The sequence below is a fragment of the Meriones unguiculatus genome, chromosome 11 (assembly GCF_030254825.1).
Source record: "Meriones unguiculatus strain TT.TT164.6M chromosome 11, Bangor_MerUng_6.1, whole genome shotgun sequence".
Classification (NCBI taxonomy): Eukaryota; Metazoa; Chordata; class Mammalia; order Rodentia; family Muridae; genus Meriones; species Meriones unguiculatus.
The window spans coordinates 94,474,352-94,492,100 of NC_083359.1; the positions used below are offsets into that span (position 1 = coordinate 94,474,352).

At 43.0% G+C, this 17,749-nt stretch overlaps 1 protein-coding gene across 1 annotated transcript in view; it reads left to right on the forward strand.

Annotated features, from left to right (window-relative positions):
* The first annotated feature begins 1,122 nt into the window (after nt 1-1,122).
* The window catches only part of Fmn2 (formin 2), a 312,755-nt gene continuing 296,128 nt past the window's right edge, over nt 1,123-17,749 (forward strand). Inside the window, exon 1 of the mRNA XM_060364725.1 lies at nt 1,123-2,957. Coding sequence (XP_060220708.1) covers nt 1,403-2,957 — 1,555 coding nt within the window. The 5' untranslated portion in view covers nt 1,123-1,402. The remainder of the gene's footprint in view (nt 2,958-17,749) is intronic.

Sequence of the window (17,749 nt, forward strand, 5' to 3'; positions counted from 1 at the left end):
GTGATGCCACTTTTATTCATTTAATTTTTGCTTTTCACTGCTTGCAGCTTTTACAAATACGAATGATGCTTTAAAGCACTTAACAAAAGCTATAATTTAATGTCGTTAAAATAAATACAATTCAGAATAAGAAAAAGCATTTATTTTAACCTAGGTCTGAAACTTAGGAAGTCCTGGTCCTGGACGGGTTTGCTTGAGAAAGTGGCGGTCCTTTAGAATATAATGTCTAATTTCCTCTGTTTGTACCGAGGGCATTTCTTTCCTTTTTCCTTTTTATATGGGATCACATTGTGACATGTTTAATATTGATGAGTTTGACCTCCTGGGATTTATAATATATGCACCCCCTTTTAAACACAAATGTTGTCTAATTTATATGGTAAACACATAGAATTTTTGGAGATTAGCATTTTAATCAGCTTTAATCTCGGTATTTTCAGCTTCCCCTACCTCCCTGTTCTGTGTCCAGAAATGTCCCACAAACCCACTTTGGAAAAGACGGATAGTGTCCTGTTCTTGAAGAGGCATGTGTGCAGCAGGCGCAGGGAGCTTGGGGAAGCAACCTCTCCTAAGTAGCATGCTCACAGACAGAGCGTGCAAAGTGATGACCAAGCATTAAAAAAAAAAAAAAAAAAAAAAAAGACCATTCTGTCTATTCAACAAGTATTTGAACTGGAGCCATACAGAAGTGGGCAGACTGTAGTGTGTATGTGTGTGTGTGTGTTCCTGATAATATGGCACTTCAGATTGGCATTGGGATTCAGTTTTCTTGCTTTTATTCTTTCTTTCATTCTTTCTTTTTCTTTCTTGTGTTATTTTTTTTTCCCATCGCAGGTCTGCGGGCTTTGAAGTTTCGTGATAATGTTCCAACCACCAGTCCTTGCAATGAGGGCAACAGGGTTTATTTTCAAGGTGGAGATTAAAGGGCCAGAGATAACCTGGCAGGAAGATTCCAATTTTGATCTAGTCTGGGCTACTTAGAAACAGCTTCCTTCATAGTCCTTATCATCACGTCCTAGAGATTCAAACATTTTTTTTTTTTTCCGGCTTGGTTGCAGGAGGAGCCAAAGGGGGCACTGAGGGGGCGGCGGCGATGGGCGGGGAGCCAGGCCAAGGCTGAGTCCTGTGCAGCCATTGGTGGGGAGTGCGCGCTGAACTGAGCATGTTCGCGCCCGCCAGCCAGGGCCGCAGCCACAGCCGCAGGGACGGCAGCAGGGTGAGCCACCGCGCATTATGCAAAGCGGCAGCAGATGTGAGCGGGGCCAGCTGGGCGCTCCTCGGCCTCTCCTCCCAACGGCCGACCCAGCTGCCTGAATTGTCCCAGACACTCCCCTGGCCCTCTCCAGGGCGGAGATGGCCTGAGAACCCCCAAGGCGCGGCGGCGCAGCGGTGGGGTTGAAACATGGGGAATCAGGATGGGAAGCTGAAGAGGAGCGCAGGTGATGCCTCCCACGAAGGCGGCGGCGGCGGAGCGGAGGATGCCGCGGGGCCCAGGGATGCTGAAACCACAAAGAAGGCGAGCGGGAGCAAAAAGGCACTCGGCAAGCACGGTAAGGGGGGAGGGGGCAGCGGGGAGACCGGCAAGAAGAAGAGCAAGTCGGATTCTAGAGCCTCGGTGTTTTCCAACCTGCGGATCAGAAAGAACCTGACCAAGGGGAAAGGTGCGGGTGACTCGCGGGAGGATGTGCTGGACTCGCAGGCCCTGCCGAGCGGGGAGCTGGACAGCGCTCACTCCATAGTCACCAAGACCCCGGACCTCAGCCTCTCCGCTGAGGAGACGGGCCTATCGGATACCGAGTGTGCTGACCCTTTCGAGGTGATCCATCCAGGTGGTCCTAGGCCTGCTGAGGCTAGGGTAGGGGTCCAGGCGGCAGCCGAGGATTTGGAAACTGCGGCAGGAGCGCAAGATGGACAAAGGACCAGTTCTGGTTCGGACACGGACATCTATAGCTTCCACTCGGCTACGGAGCAGGAGGATTTGCTCTCAGACATCCAGCAGGCAATTCGCCTGCAGCAACAGCAGCAGCAGCAGAAGCTGCTGCTCCAGGATTCCGAGGAGCCTGCAGCGCCCCCCACTGCCATCTCTCCTCAGCCTGGTGCCTTTCTGGGCCTGGACCAGTTCTTACTGGGACCTAGTAGCGAGGCTGGAAAGGACACTGAACAGGCACCACCGGTGAGAAGCGACTTGCCTGAGACCACCAAGTCCCCAGTGCCTGAGAATCCTCCGTCCTCCGGAGGACACTTGGCCTCTGAGACACCCGGCTACGCGACCGCCCCCTCCGCAGTCACAGACTCGCTCTCATCACCAGCCTTCACGTTTCCTGAGGCTGGGCCAGGGGAGGGCGCAGCCGGAGCCCCAGTAGCTGGACCCGGGGACACAGATGAGGAGTGCGAGGAAGATGCTTTTGAGGATGCTCCCCGAGGCTCTCCAGGGGAGGAATGGGTCCCAGAGGTGGGAGAAGCCTCTCGGAAGCTGGAGGAAGAGCCAGAGATGGGGATGCAAGGGCCCAGTGTCTCTGCTGTTGCTTCTTTGCCCGGCAGCCCAGCGCCCAGCCCACGCTGCTTCAAACCTTATCCACTCATCACCCCCTGCTACATCAAGACCACCACCCGGCAGCTCAGCTCGCCCAATCACTCCCCGTCTCAGTCCCCCAACCAGAGTCCTAGGATCAAGAAGCGACCCGAGCCTTCCGTGAGCCGGAGCCCCAGAACTGCCTTGGCCTCTGCGGCGGCCCCGGCAAAAAAACACCGGTTAGAGGGCAGCCTCGCGGGCGGCCTCAGCCGCTCTGCCGACTGGACCGAGGAGCTTGGAGTCCATTCGCCCGGCGCGGGAGGCTCTGTGCACCCGCTGGGCCGCGGGGCTACTGCGGATGACAGTGGTAGCGGGTCCCCTGTGCTGGCCTCCAAGGCACCTGGGGCTCCAGCAACAGCCGACGGCTTCCAGAACGTGTTCACAGGTGAGCGCGTCTTCCACGTATCTCCCGGTGGCAAGTCGCCTGCCAATCAGGGCCTTCCTCTGCCACCCCGCCCCCTCCACGTCCTGAGAGGCCCTGGCCTGCCATTTGGAAATCCTCTTGCCGCCAGGCATGTCTCCTCAGTTAAAAGCCTTGGGCGTGCCTAGTTCTCTGTTCTCTTTTCAAGGTAGTGCAAGGAAAAATGTAGTTGTCCGTCTCAAGTCTTCTCAAGAGAGCACTGTAAGCGCACATGCCCCATGTCCTCTAAGCAGATTTTGTGTCTTGTTAACTCAGCCATCTTTCGTGTCATTCTTTTTTCCTTCCACATTTTCGCAGTGTTGAAAGAACAGAACCGTGCATAACAGGCCCACGATATTCATTCCGGGACATTCTAGAGGTTACATCTGGCCACCCCCCCCCCCCAATATACTTCCTATCATGTAGTGGTCTGGGTACCATACAAGTAATTTGTGAAGTCAAGTGATTACTCCTGTTTGCTAATGCAAGCGAGTTTGATATATGCTCCTAGAAGGTGAATAAATAATAGACCGTAAGTAATTTTATGATACTAAGGATAGTTATTTATTTGTGATACTAAGTTAGTTATTTTTTTATGATACTAAGGATAGAAACGAAGGCCTTTTGCCTTTCAGGCAAGCACTGTACTACTGAATTAGTCCTCAGACTTTTGAAATACTTTTCATTTTTATAAAGGGTTTCACGAAGTTGCCTAGGTGGACATTGATACTACCTTGCTGATGTCATTCTGTTTTGTGAATTGGTGGAAATATTGAAGATGGGAAACTGAAAGCACAGGGCTCCCATGGATACTGTCTGTCTTCCCTAGCCTCGTGATAGGTGGACTCTCTGCCATAGACCCCAACCAGCATCACCTTCCTGGACTGAAATTCAGTTTGTTTATTTCTTCTTATAGGTACAAAGCATCACTTGAAAAGTTCACTGCTATTGCTAGTTAGCTTCCTGTTTAACATGTTGATTATTGAAGAAATAATGTTCAAATATAAAGAACAGGGGGAGATAAAGCAGCATTTTATGCCAGTAATGGTGGGTTTCAGATAAATACATGAAAACTTGAATAAACTGGTTATCAGCTATCTGTGTAGCAAGAGTCTGTAATCTCAGCACTTGAGAGGCAGGTACAGGAGGTTGGGCAGTTGGGTTCTTGGTGGGCTAGAGGCTGTAGTAGCTATCTTTCTTAAGTACATTTATTTTAGTTTATTATTTTTATGTGTTTTGCCTGCATGTATGTCATTGCACCATGTCTGTGCAGTGCCTGAAAAGGCCAAGCTAGTTCTTCAGATTCTCTGGGACCAGGTTACGGATAACTGTGAGCCACCAGGAAGGTGCAGGCAATCTAGCTCAGGTCCTCTGAAAAGGCAGCCTGTGTTCCCAACTACTGAGCCAGTCCCCAGACCCTTAAGCTCTCTTTTAGTTCACTTTTATGATACTCTTTATTTTGATCTGTAGAATCCTAAGAGCAGCTTTTGTTCACTTTATAGTCTGTATTATTATTTTCTTTCCTTCGTGTTCTTCACTGTGAAGATTTACCGAAACGGGAAGTTTGTAGTCATGGATCTCCTAGACATAATGTAAAATAAAATTAAACTATTATAAAATGAAAGGTCACATTCTTTTACCGATGATGATGGAAAAGTTCTTGGAATAATGTTTTTTTGTTGTTTTGATTTGAGCTCCGGCTGGTTTCAGACTTCCTGTGTACTTGAAGATGACCTTGAATGCTTGAATCTCTTGCTTCTGTCCCTCAGCTGCTGGGAGTGCAGCTTGTACTATCAAGCCTGGCTCTTTAGTTGATGTTTTTTATGTGTGTGAACTTATTTTGTTTTGTGCTGAGAACAGAACCTAGAGCCTTCCACTTGCTAGTCAAAACTTTTACCAGTGAGCTACAGCCCGATGCACAGACTACTGAATCATGGCACTGGCTTTCCAAATTTTATTAAGTGTAAGGAAGTACTGACAGGAAGAGAGCATGGGTGCAGCTCTATGGGAAAGCAGTAGCCTAGTATGTAGAAGGGCCTGGGTTTGTGTATCAGCACTGAAAAGAAGTACAGTGAGATAAAGCTTACCATCGTTTCATCTACCATAGCTATCTATCTATCTATCTATCTATCTATCTATCTATCTATCTATGTTTGTATGTATATATCTATATCACACTACTGAAAGACAGTTCCTCAGGGCTTATCAAGTATAAAGCAAGAACTGAGGTAACAGAAGTTATTAAAGGAGGATTGAACAAAGTCCTGAAAGACCACAAGACCTTAAATATATTCAGGTTTTATTTCCCTTTTACAAAAAAGTATTCTTAAGTCTTGGGCATCACTTAAATTTTGATAGTATTTTCAAATGTGAAATGTGTACCTCTTATAGGAGCTGTTTTGTAATGAGTTGTAGTGAGTTTTGAGTTTTGTTGGCCTCTTTGGGCAGAAACTTTGCTATTGTGGTCAGTAAAAGTCCAGTCACTTTTGTGTGGCAGTCATCTGCCTTGTGTTGGGTGATTAGATATAGGCGTCAATGGACAGTGGGTAGAGCTTTGTATTTCAGCTTTCACTTACTTATTTTATCCTCTCTGTATTGCCCAGAAAAAGAAATCAATGAGTAGGTTTACCTTAACCTATGACTGGTGGGGAAATAGAGATTAACTAATTCTCCAAGGTCATGCTATGTGATTAGCTCCAAGGCCAAGCTAGAAGGGGACTCTCTCTACTGAGTCACCTTTACTTATTGCGAGTGTTTCTACATTTGGCACTAAATGATGGTAACTTACAGAGAAGGAATCTTTGAAAAGTCATTACTGCATTTAATGCTTTAACTGATGAGATTATTCTGGTCTCTGTTAGTAGTGGTTGACTATCTGACCTTGGAATAAATGATTGGTGAATTTTAAGTGAGAGAACGCTGGATTTTTCTTGAGAGCAGCTGTCATGGAGACTATTGTGGTATCAGAGGATTTCCAGATTGACCCTTTCCTTGGCATCTGAGACTTTTAAAGCTTTACAATCCTCTGGTTTTATAGGCATGTTGGAAACTACCGAGGGCTCAGGGAGCACTAGTGTTATCCTTAAGGAACTAGATTTTTGGTTTTAATTGTGGAATTATTTAGATCAGTTAATTTCCAGCTGCCTTCGAATCCAGGAGGGCATTATATCTCTTTGCTTCCCTCAACATTCTTTATTTTTATAGCTCTGGAGAGAGGGCCAGGCATTTCTCTTTTTTACTGTAAACATAAGGGGAAATCATTCAAGCAAATATAGATTTCCATGCCCAAGCTTTTGTCTCTGATGGACATGAAACCACTTAGTAACGAGGTGGTTTCCTTTTAGTTGTGAATAAATTGGTGGTATTTTAGGGCATTACATTTCAAAATTTCATAGTTAATTTATTTGAAATATGTCTTTTTTTCAGGATTTAATAGGAAGAATTTGAGAGGTTTCATTTTGAAAAGTGGTCTTGGTGTCAAACTCGGGACCTCGTGTATCATAAGCAATTGCTTTATAACTGAATTACATTCCCAGCCTGGTAATAGGGTGCAGTTAATTAAAGTTTGGACATCTAATATATTGAATTTGTGATGCTAAATCACTTTTGATAAGAATCTTTCCAGTCAATTATGCGCTTAATCTGTCTCCCTTTTAAACACATGGAATGAAAGTTCCATCTGCTTTAATAGGCTTGCTGTCTTCATACACATCATTGTCCTGTGAAAGCACCAGTGCTGCCCTCAGGAGTGGTTTACGTGTGTGGGCTAGAGGCCATGGTCTTCTGTCACTTGAGGTTTTGTATCTGTATAGTTTCTTGACTCCTTTTTGGATATCACTTCTCTGTTCTCAGTGCTATCATTATTTGCTTTCCCACTCTCCCAAATTCTTTATCATTTGAGTTTTCTCATTAATTTGGTATTAGCTTGCAAAAGCCTCCAATTATGATGTTGTTCATATTTGTTGTGCTGGATTTCAGGCTCTGGGATGGTGCATTACAGAAATACATGTAGTCTTTACCATGGTTTCAAGTACAGCTGTGCCTTGTCATGTTCTCTGTGAGCAACCAGGGCTCAGACACATCAAGGAACCCAACTAAAAGCATTGAGCTAGTAATCCATCCCCATCTAGGGCATAGGGCATGACTTTAAAAATCCAAAGTAGTTGTTAATGTGTAGAGAACAAAGCCAAGGGGACCCCAGAGTTTCTAAAAGGCTAATTGACAAAGGGCTTACATCTAGGGCTTGAAGTTTGTGGCTCTCATTTTGGCTTTCCTAAAGGTAACCTTATTTATTGTATTAGTAGAAAGGCCGTGCCACTCTAGGAGTTTGTATTTCTTCACAGGGCTCTTAAGAATATATATATATTTTTGAGACAGCATCTCATGTACATAGCCTTGATCCCACTAGTAAGGGTAGCTGGCTTTGAACTCCTGACCCTGCTGTCTCCCAAGTGTTACAAATATAGACAGGTGCCACCTCCCTGCCCCTACACTTGGCTTCAATATGCCGCTTTTTAAATCATCACACTGAAAAATTTATAGGCTGAATAGTCTGATAGCGGTAGCTCCTGACAGAGAACAGATGACCAGTAAATATGTGAAATAAATGGAGATGTTTTTGGAAATTGTGCTGTTGAGCTGGGCATGGTAGCACATTCCTTTAATCCCAGCGCTTGGGAAGCAGGCAGGGCAGATCTCTCTGAGTTCAAAAAATGCCTGCCTGTCAATACAAAAACAGAAGCAGAACAAAACCACCTCCCACCCTAAAGAAAGAAAGATAATCATGTCACTTATCTGAATGAGTAAACAGGCGTGCCTAGATATTCTCACTGTCCAGGTTCCAAACATTAGAAACAATTTGACAAGAGAGCTGTGACTGAGAACATTGTTCCTAAGTCATTTTAGTTTCATCTGAAAGGTTTTTTAGAACGGTGGCTTGGATCAAAGTGAAATACCCCATTTGCTCCAAGGATGCATGGAATGGCTGCTGTGTTACCTGAAGATTGGCCTGGTTTTAAGCGCTTCAAGCACTTGGCTCTCAGCCATGCACATTTGAAACAGAGCAGGTGCCTTGAGTGAGTTCCCTTCGGGTTCTATTAAAAAGTTGCTGAAACTGTGTGGGCTGATCCATTCCTAGACACTGTTATCCTGTTTATTTGTTTCCTAGCTTTATTATTTACCTAAATGATGTTCACGTAATTGTTCCTCATATAGATGAGTGTGGAAAGACACTGTCACACTAAGAATGTTAAGATCCAATGGCATATAGTAATGCAGTCCTGTAGAGGAATTTTAATTCAGAACATGGCTGCTCTGGCAAAGCATGTTCAAAGGCCTTCTAGGTCTGTGTGATCTGGCTGAAATACAGATACGCCTTTAATCCCAGGAAGCAAAGGCAGGCAGATCTCTGAGTTCAAGGCCAGCCTGGTATAGAGCAAGTTTCAGATAAAGAAAGCTTAAGTCCAGGCCTGGTGGGTGGTACACGCCTTTAATCCCAGCACTCAGGAGACAGAGACATGCAGATCTCTGAATTCTGGTCAATTCTGTTCTGGCAATTTGGCTGAGTCAGTTGTGTGGAGAGGCGGTGCAGTGGAGTTGATTGAGTTTATGGCAGTTCAGTTCATGGGATTCAGAGGCAGTTTTACAGAGACAGGTTGTAGAGAGAACAAGCTAGATTGAGGTAAGGACAGAATAAACCAGAGAATAAGGAGCCAAAGATTAGAACAGATTGCAAGAGGTAGTTTGAGGCGAGACAGAGCAATTTAGTCAGAGGCTGAGAGAGAAGCCAGGTTGAGTCAGCCTGGAAAGGAGTTTGAGCCAAAAGAGCTGAGTTGAACCAGCCAAGTAGAGTTCAGAAACAACAAGAAAGGGTGAGATTATTCAGCAGTAAGTCTCAGAGGCTGAAAACATTCTAGGCCTAGATTAGATTGTACAGAGGCTAGAAGCTTCCAGGACTAGGCCTAGTTTAGCAGACAGAGGCAGTAAGCCTCAGAGTGGACTGTTAAATCAGGCAAAGAAAAGCTGCTTCAACACGGCACCTACCACTTTGCCTGACAAATAGCAGGTGTTTAATTGGTATTGATTGATTTCCTCAACTGACTTTTTTTCTTAATAAATTTCATTGTTCAAAGTGGACAGAGCCAAATGTGTGAAAACAGAACTGAAATTATAATAAAATCTTGGCAGGATATAAATTGTTCAGATAGTTAATGAAAATATTTCTTAAAAATAGGTTTTTGTGTGTCATGTTCTCTCTTTTTTATTTTTTTATGATTATAAATATTTTCATCACTTCAGGTTTCTGGAATTCCAGATACGGATGGTGAGGGTTTGGTTGAGAAATGGGTGGGATGCTGCTTACTAAAAGAGTTATGGGAGCCCAGTGTGGTAACTTAGACCTGTAATGAGGAAGCTGGAGCAGGAAGATCGATACAAGTTCACTGCCAGTCATTCCAGGATAACATGGGGTACTTGTCAGACAGTGTCTATGAAAAACACCAAAGCCATAGCAGAGAGACAGAGACACACAGAGAGAGACAGAAAGGACCTTCTGTCAGTGATTCTATTCTGTACAACATCTGCTGTCAAACACCTGATTTTTCACCTTTCTCCAGTTCTATGAACACGAGTTTCATTTTTCAGACCCTGGGCATATGAAAGGGCCGAGTGAATGCCACGTCCTCTCTGTCCTGTCTGCTAGCCCTGGCTGTCTTCCATATCACCGTGTGCATGTGCTCTCTGCAGCATCAGCATGCCCTTTGCATTCAGGATTTCTCTAGGTTGTCTTCCTTGCCTTGTCTTCCAGATGCTGTCCATCCATCAGCTGCTTTTCCTTTCTGTCTGACTACTCATGTCTGTTGTGGTCTAGCAGGGTGTGTGTGTATATAAGCACTCACTCCATGGCACATACATAGAGTCAGTTCTTTCTATCCCCTGTGTGCTTCTGTTGAATTAAATTCAGAGCTTTAGGCTTGGCAGCAGGCTCTTTCTTGCAAACTCTCTATCTATGTTCTTAGCACACACATATATAAACCATTACATATATATGTATACATACATAAGTACATATACACATACATATATAAACCATTACATACATATATATATCCATATGTACACACACACATATGGGTAGGAGTGCTGAGAGTCAAAGCCAGGGCCTCATGTATGCTAAGCAGGCACTCTGCTTTCCCTATCTGAGTTCAACCCAACCCCCTAGCAGCACCTCTGTCCTTAAGTACAGTCTTATGAAGACCGACCGAAGAAGTTTTAGAGCGAGGGAAATAGTACAGGTGATTAATTGCCTGTTATGCAAGCATGAGAACCTCAAGTTTATCGATAGAACTGATATTAAAAAAAAAAAGTCAGGTGTGGTGACACATTTGAAATTCTAGTTCTGAAAAGGCACAAACGTAGAGATCCTTAGGCCAGACAATCTAGCCTAATTGGTCAACACTATACCAGGAAAGACCCCGGTTCAAAAAAGAAGTTGATTAGTGCTTGGAGAAAGATGCCAGTGTTGATTTCTGGCCTCAGTACATATGTGTATATGTGTGTGTGTGTGTGTGTGTGTGTGTGTGTGTCCGTGTGTCCGTGTGTCCGTGCGTCCGTGCCCGTGCGTGCACACACACATCACACCATGTGTACACCATCCTAAAAGTAAAGGGAATAGGTAAAATTTGATTTTCCTCAAGTCTTACTTTTTGTTTTAGAAGTAGTTGTAGGCACTAGTGTTTAAATGCTACTTTATTTGGGGTTCCTAAAGCCTCTGAATCTCTTCTAACCGCCAACCCTAGGTAGGAGAGAAAGCAGGTTAGAAGATAAAGGGGCAAAAGACCTCCGTAGATTTAGTTCTGGCTTGTTAGGTTCTTTGGGAAAACACCAGTCTCACTTGTCAGGATATACAATAGTCCAGCAACAGCAATTGGCCAGTGCAGCAAGTAGATTTCTTCTTTCTTTGTCGCGTTTTTGAAGTGTTCTCTCCTCCAAACTGCCGCCTTCCCTCTCTGGGCTCTCGTACTTATACTACCCGGAGCTGGCAAAAACCATGCTCCTCTCAGTGCTGCAGGAGGCAGTTATCATCAGCTATGGACAAACTAAGGCAGTTTTGTATCCCACATTTGGGATTCAAACAAAAACTGACTTATATAACATAACTGAATTTTAAAAGAAACCAAAGCTTCTACTACAAGTAGTAATGGAATTCAGCATTAGGGATCATTAGGGAGAAATAAAGTTGTTTTTTTTTTTCTGTCACTTAATAGTTAATGTAATTTTGCCAAATGTAAGAACGTTATAAAGCTTTTTCCTTTAATCTTTATTTTTGTATCTGTGTGTATCTTATGTGTGTGTGAATGGGTGAGCAGGTACCCTTGGAGGTCAGAAAACAACGTTGGATCCTTTGGATCTGGACTTAGAGGCAGTTGTGAGCTGCCCGGACATACGGATTCTGGGAAATGAACTGCAGTCCTGTGCAAGAGCAGCAAGTGTTCTTTAAAAAAAAAATTAATATTTTTTTTATTTATTACAATTTATTCACTTTGTATCCCAGCTGTAGCCCCCACCCTCAGTCCTGGTGAAAACTGATGAAACCTGATAGGCTAGGGGCAGCAAGTGTTCCTAACTGCTGAAGCACATCTCCAGTTCTTACATGGCTTAAAAAATATTAAAACATAAGCAATGTAAAATATGGTTTCTAATAATTAGAATAATTCAAAGAAGTTATTAAAATTATAAGATCAAATAACATTATAATATAAAATAACAAGAGGACACCTACCAACCCTAATAGACAGTATCACCCCTCTGACAACTGTTCCACTGTTGGTGAGAAAGAGAAACCGATGACTTCCTCCCTTACAATATTTGCTATTCCACAGTGGCCCCATCAGGTTCTGGCATACTATAGAATCCTTAGAATTGTTTTTTACTAGTTAAGTCATAGCAGGGATGGGCTAAATACCAGCTTTGTATATTCAGAAAGAATCTGATTCACAGCTTGAGAAAGTCTAGCATTTATTGCGATGTAGTGCTTTGGTGAAAATGTTCACACTGTCCAGTTTGGTCTCTTTTATACATCAGGGTGAAGGGTTCTTTGTATCATTTAAATAATTGTTTGGGTAAGTAGGAAGGGAACAGATACTTATCAGCAACCCACTACAGAACTATGGCAAAAATCTTTTCATCTGTTTCCCTTTGCATTTTTATTCCTTCTTCCCCCTGTCTCTCCTCTCCTCTTCTCTCTTCCCCTCACCTCCCTTCCCCTTCCCTCTTCTCTCCTCCCCTCCTGTCCTTCCCTTCTCCTCTCCCCTCATCCCTTCCTCTCACGTCTCTTCCTCCCTCCCACCATTCCTTCCTTCCTCCTCCTTCCTTCTCATCTCTTCCTAACATTCTGGTTTCTCAGTTAACGAAAGCAAAGGCAGGGCTAAGGATGCAACTGAATGGTAGAGTGCTTGTTTAGCACCTATGAGGAAATGGGTTTGACTGCAGGGACACCCTAGGCCCCTAGGACACAGGAGAGAAAAAAAATAGCAGAGGTCATCTTGATGGGAGGCAGCTTACTCTAATTTGTTAACCCCGTGATTCTTTAGAACAGGCAGCAGGGGCCTTCGAAGTCATACATTGCACAGACACAGTTTGTTATTGTTGTTGCTCTCCCAATGGTAGAGCTGAAGAGGGTCCTCATGCCAGAGGACCCATTTATATGGGATACCATACCTTGGGAGCATCTATAGTGACAGTGAGAGTCCTGTTGTTTTGATTTAGAAGCTGTTGACTGATTTTTGTTTTTACATTTATGTGTGTGTGTCTGTGTACGTGTGCTCAAGGAGGCCAGAAAGACGCATCAGATGCCTCAGAGCTGGAGTCATGGGCAGTGTGAGTGGGTGCTGAAAACTGAACTTTGGTCCTGAGCAAGAACGGCAAATATTCTCAACTGCTGGGCTACTCTCCAGAACCTTAGGATTTGAAATGGTTGGGCTGCATTATCTACCATGAATGTAGAACTCTGTGTTTCTATGTATTGAGTTTAATAATTGCATGTGGTGGGTGATATTGCTTTGTGAAACACGAAAGGGACAGACATGCTGAATAACGTCTGACCAAAACTTAAACTCATGTGTCTTAAACTTAAACCCAGGCTCACTGAGCAAAATCCCTTAGATCCACCACCAGCACTGTCACGCATCTCCTGTTGAGTGGAGCAGAGGCTTTACATCTTTCCTTGTCCTCTGAACTGCCCAATAAGAGGAGTGTTTTAAGACTTTACTTCTGTATACTTGATATTGGATTCTGTTGTTTTAGTTTTTCTTATTGTGAAAAGTGCTTGCTTAACAATTTCCTGGGTCTGTGGTATTCTATTTGTAACTCGGTATGGACATTAAAATCCTCCCCAGCCCAGACAGGGTCTCACTATGTAGCCTTGGCTGGTCTAGGATTCAGTATATAGACTAGGTGGTCTCATACTCAGAGATCTACCTGCTTTGGTGTGAGTGCTGGGATTAGGGCATGTTCCTCCATGTCTGGCTCTGACATTGAAGTTCTGTAGAAATAAAACACAAAAAATGGCAAACACCCCTAGGTCTTAAGAAACTTTGCTGGTCTTAAATTAGTGTAGTGTAGTTTAAACCCATTGTAAAGCAATGACACAAGTGCAGCCGGACACATTGATGGAGGATCTTGTAAGCAGTAAGCTACGCTGTTGCTAAGACATAAGTTTTCTCTATAAAAGAGTAAGAAATGGAATAACAATAAAGATAATCTTCTGCAACTGATCCATAAACTCAGGAGTTTCTTCCCCCCGCCCCTTACAGGCCAATACGTGCCTGGCTGGAGAAAATAAGTGACATGAGCTCTCTGTGGGAGGTATTGCATTTTACAGCTACCAAGATGTTCTTGCAAGGCAATTATACCTTCCTGTCTGTGCAGAGCTACTTTGGTTAAATGGCTGTGAGGGTGCGAGATGGCCTTGAAAGCATCCTGGCTGTTTATTTTTGTATATTGAGTCGGATATATTACTATTCTATTTTTAGGAAAAAAAGTCCAGAAGTTTGTTGAGTGTGGTAGACTTGGTATCTCGTGGGGAGGCATAGATGCTACGGTAATAACTGTCATGATTTAGAGAGAGAGACATATGGCTGAGCTGAAAACATGACAAAAGTGAGTAAGTTATTCTAGGAGCCTTTAGTTTCTGGCTTGAGTTATTTCTCTAATAGGCTTCATTTGAGTATGATCGTTTTCATCGTCGTTTGCCTTGTGATAGCAAAGGGTAGGTGAATGGCTTTAGGTTTAGCTTCAAGAACCATTACCGAGGTTTGCAGAAAAAGAAGGATTCACAAGGTAGCCAGCACTCAAGGTAAATCGCAGTTTGCCATTGCTTGGTAGTGGATACAGAAGTGACATATAGGGGCTGGAGAGATGGCTCAGTGGTTAAGAGCACCGTCTGTTCTTTCAAAGGACCCATGTTCAATTCCCAGCAACCGCATGGCAGCTCACAACTGTCTGTAACACCAATTCCAGGGGATCTGACACCTTCACAGTAATGTACATAAAATAAAAAAGAAATAAATTTTAAAAAAGTTTCATACAGAAAGAGCATGATGGGTTACTTTTAGGTAGATGCATTACTTGATCATTTCTGACAATATGCAGCCTATAATAGTCTAGATACTCAGGTGCTATGTTTGGGGGGTGACATTGTTATAAGAAACTATTGTTAGCATTCAGTTTGATTGCCTGTTAGGTCATATTTCTCCACATATGGAAGCTGCTTCAGGATGACTTTAATTTAAAGATGTGTAAATTATTATGCTGTGTATTATGTACGTGATGTGTAATAAGCATCATACACAGTTTAACATATGTTAGCGCTTTTTAGGCTGGTCCTCTTGTTGCTTAGTGTTATCCTTCTCCCTATCCCAAATGCTCTAGTCACTTAAAGGTGGCTCATGTATCTCTAGGTCTATTCTAGGTAGAGCTGAAGCCATTTCAGGGAAAGAATCCAGTTGATCATATTTCTTATATCATGATATATTGCCAGACAAACTCTTCATTAAAAAAAAAGAAAGCTCAGTGTCCAAGTGTGGTCCCTAGTAAGGGGAGCAGGGGCTGTCTCTGACATGATCTCAGTGGCTGGTTCTTTGATCACCTCCCCCTGAATGGGGGAGCAACCTTACCAGGCCACAGAGGAAGACAATGAGGAGGTCCTGAGGAGACCTGATAGGCTAGTGTCAGATGGAAGAGGAGGAGAACCTCCCATAGCAGTGGACTGGGAAGGGGCATGGGAGGAGAAGAGGGAGGGAGGGCAGAACTGGGAGGGAATGAGGGAGGAGACTACAGCTCAGATACAAAGTGAGTAAATTGTAATCAATTTTAAAAATTTAAAAAAAAGATTGTATAAGTTTATACTCCCACCAGCAATGGAGGAGTGTTCTCCTTGTTCAATATCCTTGCCAGCATGTGTTGTCACTTGAGTTTTTATCTTAGCCATTCTGACAGGATTAAGATGGTATCTCACAGTCTATTTGATTTGCATTTCCCTGATGAATAAGGACATTGAACATTTCTTTAAGTGTTTCTCTGCCATTAGAGAGTCCTCTGTTGAGAATTCTCTGTTTAGCTCTGTACCCATTTTTAAATTGGATTATTTTGTTTGTTGGTGTTTAATCTTGAGGGTTTTTGTTGTTTTATTTTTATTTATTTATTTATTTATTTTTGTTATATATATATTATCCTTTTGTCAGATGTAAGGTTGGTGAAGATCTTTTCCTACTCTTTAGGCTGCCATTTTGTCCTATTGACAGTGTTCTTTGCCTTGCAGAAGCTTTTCAGTTTCATGAGGTCCCACTTATTAATTCTTGATCTTGGAGCCTGAGCTGTTCAAAAAGTTGTTTCCTGTACCAACAAATTCAAGACTATTCACCAGTCTCTCTTCTATTAGACTTAGCGTATCTGGTTTTATGTTGAGGTCTTTGATCTATTTGGACTTCAGTATTGTGCAGGGTGATAAATATGGGTCTATTTACATTCTTCTACCTGCAGACATCAAGTTAGACCAGCACCATTTACTGAAGATGCTGTCTTTTTTCCATTGTATGGTTTTGGCTTTTTTTGTTAAAAATCAGGTGTCTGTAGGTGTGTGAGTTTATTTCTGGGTCTTCTATTTGATTCCATTGATCATCCTTTCTGTTTTTATGCCAGTACTATATGGATTTTATTACCACTGCTCTGTAGTAGAGCTTGAAATAAGGGATAGTGATACCTCCGGAAGTTCTTTTATTACAAAGACTTGTTTCAGCTATCCTGAGCTTTTATTTTTCCACATAAAGTTGAGGATTGCTCTTTTAAGGTCTATAAAAAATTATGTTAGGCTTGGAGAGATGGCTCAGAGGTTAAGAGCACTGGCTGCTCTTCCAGAGGTCCAGAGTTCAATTCCCAGCAACCACATGGTGTGCAGGTATACATGCAGACTGAACACTGTATAAATAATAAATAAATAAAAATCTTTTTAAAAATTATGTTAGAATTTTGATGGGAATCTCATGGAATCTCTAGATTGCTTTCTGGTAGGATGGCCATTTTTACTATGCTAGTCCTACTGATCTGTGAGCATGGTAAGTCTTTCCCTCTTCAATATCTTCTTCAATTTCTTTCTTCAGGTACTTGAAGTTCTTCTCATATAAGTCTTTCACTTCCTTGGCTAGAGCTTCACCAAGATATTCTGTATTTTTTTGCTATTGAGAAGCTTATTTATTTCTTTATTTTTAATGAAGTATTCTCTACAGGGTCCTAGAGAGTAAAAGGTCAGCTGGGCTGGACAGCACCAGGGGGCACTATTCTCTGCTTTCCTGAAGCCTGTATGTTCCTCTGGAGTTCGGTGAGGTGATAGCTCTGGTGTATTCCCTAGATGGTATTAAGCCTCTGCACAGTGAGGTTCTTGAGTCCTCACTTTCTTGCTCACTACCGAAAACATCACTGAGGGCAAGGTGAGAATTCCATGCGGCAATGGCATGCATAAACTGTCCAGGCATCATTAGTATAAACTTCTACTTTAGATGCCTGATTGTGTAGTAAGGTTTTGTTTTGTTTTGGTTAAAATTTTTAATGGTATTAAGTTTATTGTGAAAAACCTTTGCAGATGAATGAATATATTAGACAGTAAAATTAACCCAAACTACATAATGTTTTTATTTTCTTATACTTTCTCAGGCTTCCCTTCTTGTGAGTTACTGGGATAAAATGCCATGACCAATGCCAACCTTAGGAAGAAAGGGTGTTAATTTGGCTTCTGCTCCCACAGTCATACAGGGCACCATGGCATCAGGAAGGGATGGTGGCAGAAATAGAAAGCTGACCTATCACATTTTCATTTACATAGGAGCAGAGAGAGAGAGAGAGAGAGAGAGAGAGAGAGAGAGAGAGAGAGAGAACAAGAAGTGGGGGCAAGGCTGTAACCTCTCAAAGCTTACTATCAGCGACACTTTCCTCATTTCCTAATGGTTCTGTAACATCTCCAAACAGTGCCGGAAGGTTGAGGCCAAATGTACAAATCCAGGAGCCTAACAGAGACATTTCTAACTCAACAGCCCCCGCTACATGTATCCTCACCAATGTCCATTGACTTTTGCTTCTTAACTGTAGCCATGCTGTCTGGGGTGAGACAGAATCTTGGTGTAATTTTGATTTGTTTTTCTCTGAATGTTTTTGAAAAATCTGTTGGTTTGCTATTTTTTTTTTTCTGTGTATAAGTGTTTTTCTTAGGTGGTTCCCAAAAGTTTACG